Source organism: Nerophis ophidion, linkage group LG05 (assembly GCF_033978795.1).
Source record: "Nerophis ophidion isolate RoL-2023_Sa linkage group LG05, RoL_Noph_v1.0, whole genome shotgun sequence".
Lineage (NCBI taxonomy): Eukaryota > Metazoa > Chordata > Actinopteri > Syngnathiformes > Syngnathidae > Nerophis > Nerophis ophidion.
Genome location: NC_084615.1, coordinates 77,000,217 through 77,006,216, shown reverse-complemented (window position 1 = coordinate 77,006,216; position 6,000 = coordinate 77,000,217). Strand labels below are relative to the sequence as shown.

The following is a 6,000-nucleotide window of genomic DNA, read 5'->3' as shown; positions in this document are numbered from 1 at the left end:
GCTCCAAGCAGGATTTGTAGTGCACACTTCCTGGCGGAGATAAGATCAGATAGCTTAACAGATAAAGACTGGCTGTAAAAGATGCACTTTTTTTTTTTTTCTTCTTAACAATAACAATCACAGCAACGTTTGTCTCAAAGATGGAGCTCCCCCCCCCCCCTCCAGACAAACCATTCTGCACATAATACCACCCCGAAAAAACACAATTCATTTTGCAACAGAAGCAGAACATATCAACTAAAAATTGCCCCAAAATGGCTTTGAGAATGTCTACATCTGCATATCCCTTAAATTCCCCGTTCTGGATTCAGTCTTTCTGTCAAACTCCTCTCAGAAAAGTCTCTCGGAATAAAAATAAGGACACACACACAAAAAAAAAAGCTTTGTAAGGCATTGAAATGAAAAGAAAGAAGCAATCCGAAACCATGACGTGAATATCAACATCGAGGCCTTTGTTCTAGAATGTGTCTCCCGCCAGAGAAGGAGGGTTGGGAAATTAAAAAGCACTTGTTTTTGTTTTTTGTAATGAATTCCAGAAAAAAAAAAAAAAGAAAAAAAAAAGTCCTATCTTCTTAGTCCGCTTAAAAAGGCTTTTAAAATGATGATTTTTGTTGTCGTCGTGTTTTTTTTCTATAAAAAAAAAAACAAAAAAAAAAGGACACAACACAAATATCCCCTCCCCCTCCCGATGAGGAGAAAGGGAAGCAGTTTGATTTTGGCAGCTCCGCACAACTTGACATCCATGGAAATCCCTCCGTGACGCCCCTCCTCGTAAAACGTCTCGTTAAATCTGCTCACGCTTTTAATCCGACTCCTGCCCTCTTCTCCCCCCTTTCCTCCCGTCTCGTGTGGTATTTATAAAACACAATCCTCCGCTTCGCCCCCCCCCCGGTCTGACCTCCTTAAAGCTATACGCGGGTGGTCGAGTGGGAGTGGGGCAGGCCGGTGGAGTTGAAGCCTGTGGTGAAGGTGTTGTACGGGTGCAGGTTGGGAATGCCCACCAGGGAGTTTGGGATCATGGTGATGGTGTTGGGCGTCATCAGCGGGATGTCGTCCGGGGAGCGCCGCAGGGTGAGCGTGTAGTCGGGCAGCGAGGCCAGTCGCAGCGCCCCCTCGTTGCTGTTCCCCGCCTCGCACTCGTGGTGCGTCTGGTTCATCTGCAGGGACATGATCTCCTCCTCGGGCGCGTGGTGCCCGATGTCGTTTGAGGTGGTCTGGCGCTGGGGGCTGGGCTGCCCGCGGCTGGACTCCTGCCGCCGCTTGTCCTTGCGGTAGTAGAGGGCGGCGAAGGCCAGGACGTTGAGGAAGAGCAGCGAGGCGCCCACCGCGATGGTGACGCTGAGCTCGGTGGAGTAATCCCGCGGGTTCTCCACCACCAGAGGCCCCGACTCCTTGTCGTCGCTCCAGGTGTCTTTGTCTTCGCTGTTGTAGGCCGGAGACATCGGGGGCCGCTTGGTGTTAAAGGGCCAGGTGGTCTTACTGTTGGGCCGCTTGGTGGACAGGGAGTTCTGCGTGGTTTCCGGCGGGGGCACTTTGGTGGTGGTGGAGGTGTAGTGGAACATGTCGTGAAGGTTGTAGAGGTGTGGCACGAGGTGTTTCCAGAAGGCCACTTTGGTGGCTCGGTAGTGGTCGCGCACCCGCGGCTTGAGGCCAATGTGCAGGTACAGCTGGTCCTGGGGGTTGTACTTGGACCAGGCCACCTCCTCAAAACGGTTGGCCTTCGTGTGGATGAACTTTGTATCCTGGGGGACCGGTTTGTTGGGATCGCTGCAGAGAAAACACAGAGTAGAGAGGTTTCTTTTAGAAAAATGTGGGAAAAAATTCGTTGTGCGATTCAGAATCGATTCTTATTTTTAAAAAATCGATTTTTTTTTTTTTTTTGATCAATCCCACAAACCACTACACAGCAATACCAAAACAATGCAATCCAATTCCAAAACAGAACCTGACCCAGCAACACTTAGAACTGCAATAAACAGAGCAATTTTGAGGAGACACAAACACCACACAGAACAAACCAAAAGTAGTGAAACAAAGATGAATATTATCACCAACAGTATCATCAATTTTAGTTATAATTTCAGCATAGCAGTAATTAAAAATCCCTCATTGACATTATCATTAGACGTTTATAAAAATAAAAAAAAAAGAACAATAGTGGCTTACACTTGCATGGCATCTCATAAGCTTGACAACACACTGTGTCCAATGTTTTCACAAAGATAAAATAAGTCATATTTTTGGTTCGTTTAATAGTTAAAACAAATTTACATTATTGCAATCAGTTGATAAAACATTGTCCTTTACAATTATAAAAGCTTTTTTTTTTTTTAAATCTACTATCCTGCTAGCATGTCAGCAGACTGGGGTAGATCCTGCTGAAATCTATGTATTGAATAAATACAGAATTGTTTTGAATCGGAAAAATATCATTTTTGAATCGAGAATCGAATCGAAAAAAATCGATATATTATCGAATCGTGACCCCAAGAATCGAATCGTGGGACACCCAAAGATTCACAGCCCTAGAAAATAGTCTCGCTCAGGGTTTCTCAGACTTTTTGACCTCAAGGTTAAACGTTTCCACTACATACCGTATTTTTCAGACTATAATTCGCAGTTTTTGTCATAATTTGGCCGGGGGTGCGACATACTGTAGACTCCGGAGCGACTTATGTGTGAAATTATTAACACAAATATCATAAATATCAAATAATATTTTTTATCTGATTCGCAGAAGAGATGAAGAAAATGTCAGCAATCGTCACACACATGTCAACCAATATGAATTCGGCGGGGGAGGGTCATGGCAAAAGTGGATTGTGGGTCATGGGATGCTAACTGCTATATGCTACTGTCATACCTATTAAAATGGATAATTTCATCGTTAGCAGTAACTTATAAAAACTGAGAAGGGCTGAACGAAAATGGCACCGAAAAGGAAATCATGTACTGCAGATTATACAATATTAAATAATATTATTTATCTCATTCGCGGAAGAGACGAAGAAAATGTCAGCAATCGTCACACACATGTCAACCAATAAGAATTCGGCGGGGGAGGGTCATGGCAGAAGTGCATTGTGGGTCATGGAATGCTAACTGCTATATGCTACTGTCATAGCTATTAAAATGGATCATTTCATCATTGGCGGTAACTTATAAAAACTGAGAAGGGCTGACCGAATATGGCACCGAAAAGGAAATCATGTACTGCAGATTATACAATATTAAATAATATTATTTATCTCATTCGCGGAAGAGACGAAGAAAATGTCAGCAATCGTCACACACATGTCAACCAATAAGAATTCGGCGGGGGAGGGTCATGGCAGAAGTGCATTGTGGGTCATGGAATGCTAACTGCTATATACTACTGTCATAGCTATTAAAATGGATCATTTCATCATTGGCGGTAACTTATAAAAACTGAGAAGGGCTGACCGAATATGGCACCGAAAAGGAAATCATGTACTGCAGATTATACAATATTAAATAATATTATTTATCTCATTCGCGGAAGAGACGAAGAAAATGTCAGCAATCGTCACACACATGTCAACCAATAAGAATTCGGCGGGGGAGGGTCATGGCAGAAGTGCATTGTGGGTCATGGAATGCTAACTGCTATATACTACTGTCATAGCTATTAAAATGGATCATTTCATCATTGGCGGTAACTTATAAAAACTGAGAAGGGCTGACCGAATATGGCACCGAAAAGGAAATCATGTACTGCAGATTATACAATATTAAATAATATTATTTATCTCATTCGCGGAAGAGACGAAGAAAATGTCAGCAATCGTCACACACATGTCAACCAATAAGAATTCGGCGGGGGAGGGTCATGGCAGAAGTGCATTGTGGGTCATGGAATGCTAACTGCTATATGCTACTGTCATAGCTATTAAAATGGATCATTTCATCATTGGCGGTAACTTATAAAAACTGAGAAGGGCTGAACGAATATGGCACCGAAAAGGAAATCATGTACTGCAGATTACACAATATCAAATAATATTATTTATATAATTCGCGGAAGAGACGAAGAAAATGTCAGCAATCGTCACACACATGTCAACCAATATGAGTTCGGCGGGGGAGGGTCATGGCAGAAGTGCATTGTGGGTCATGGAATGCTAACTGCTATATGCGATATGCTACTTCCGTAGCTATTAAAATGGATCATTTCATCGTTAGCAGTAACTTATAAAAACTGAGAAGGGCTGAAAAAAATGGCACCGAAAAGGAAATCATGTACTGCAGATTACACAATATCAAATAATATTATTTATCTAATTCGCGGAAGAGACGAAGAAAATGTCAGCAATCGTCACACACACGTCAGCAATCCTCACACACATGTCAACCAATAAGAATTTGGCGGGGGAGGGTCATGGCAGAAGTGCATTGTGGGTCATGGAATGCTAACTGCTATATGCTACTGTCATAGCTATTAAAATGGATCATTTCATCATTGGCGGTAACTTATAAAAACTGAGAAGGGCTGAACGAATATGGCACCGAAAAGGAAATCATGTACTGCAGATTATACAATATTAAATAATATTATTTATCTCATTCGCGGAAGAGACGAAGAAAATGTCAGCAATCGTCACACAGACGTCAAAACAATAAGACTTCGGTGTGGGAGGGTCATGGCAGAAGTGCATTGTGGGTCATGGAATGCTAACTGCTATATGCTACTGTCATAGCTATTAAAATGGATCATTTCATCATTGGCGGTAACTTATAAAAACTGAGGAGGGCTGAACGAATATGGCACCGAAAAGGAAATCATGTAATGCAGATTACACAATATTAAATAATATTATTTATCTCATTCGCGGAAGAGACGAAGAAAATGTCAGCAATCGTCACACAGACGTCCAAACAATAAGACTTCGGTGTGGGAGGGTCATGGCAGAAGTGCATTGTGGGTCATGGAATGCTAACTGCTATATGCTATATGCTACTTCCGTAGCTATTCAAATGGATCATTTCATCGTTAGCAGTAACTTATAAAAACTGAGAAGGGCTGAAAAAAAATGGCACCGAAAATGTACTGCAGATTATAAAATATCAAATTATATTATTTATATCATTCGCGGAAGAGACGAAGAAAATGTCAGCAATCGTCACACACACGTCAGCAATCGTCACACACATGTCAACCAATAAGAATTCGGCGGGGGAGGGTCATGGCAGAAGTGCATTGTGGATCATGGAATGCTAACTGCTATATGCTATATGCTACTTCCGTAGCTATTCAAATGGATAATTTCAACGTTGGTGGTAATTTATAAAAACTGAGAAGGGCTGAACAAAAATGGCACCATAAAGGAAATCATGTACTGCAGATTACAAGATGGACGTAGTGAAATATGCAGCAGAAAACGACAAGAGGAAGCGGCGCATACCTTTGGAGTTGGCAGAGTTGTTTAGAAGCGACATCGAGGAAGAAGATTTCCTGGGATTTATGGATTAGGAGTGACAGATAGTTTGGTAAAGGTATAGCATGTTCTATATGTTATAGTTATTTGAATGACTCTTACCATAATATGTTATGTTAACATAGCAGTTGGTTATTTATGCCTCATATAACGTACACTTATTCAGCCTGTTGTTCACTATTCTTTATTTATTTTAAATTGCCCTTCAAATGTCTATTCTTGGTGTTGGATTTTATCAAATAAATTTCCCCCAAAAATGCGACTTCTACTCCGGTGCGATTTATATATGTTTTTTTCCTTCTTTATTATGCATTTTCGGCCGGTGCGACGTATTCTCCGGAGCTATTTATAATCCGAAAAATACAGTACACTATATTGCCATAAGTGTTTGGCCACCAATCCAAATGATGAGAATCAGGTGTCCTAATAACTTGGCCCGGTGTATACAATCAGGTACTCTGGCATGGAGATTAGATTAGATTAGATTAGATAGTACTTTATTTATTCCGTCAGGAGAGTTCCTTCAGGAAAATTACAATTTTCA

The 6,000-nt window shown here is 41.6% G+C and overlaps 1 protein-coding gene across 3 annotated transcripts in view; it reads right to left on the bottom strand.

Moving 5' to 3' along the window:
* Positions 1-635: 635 nt before the first annotated feature.
* The window catches only part of nlgn3a (neuroligin 3a), a 743,972-nt gene continuing 738,607 nt past the window's right edge, over positions 636-6,000 (bottom strand). For all 3 annotated transcript variants that reach the window (XM_061901991.1, XM_061901993.1, XM_061901994.1), the window contains one exon: positions 636-1,767. In XM_061901991.1, the coding sequence (XP_061757975.1) occupies positions 909-1,767 (859 nt within the window). In that variant the 3' untranslated portion in view covers positions 636-908. The remainder of the gene's footprint in view (positions 1,768-6,000) is intronic.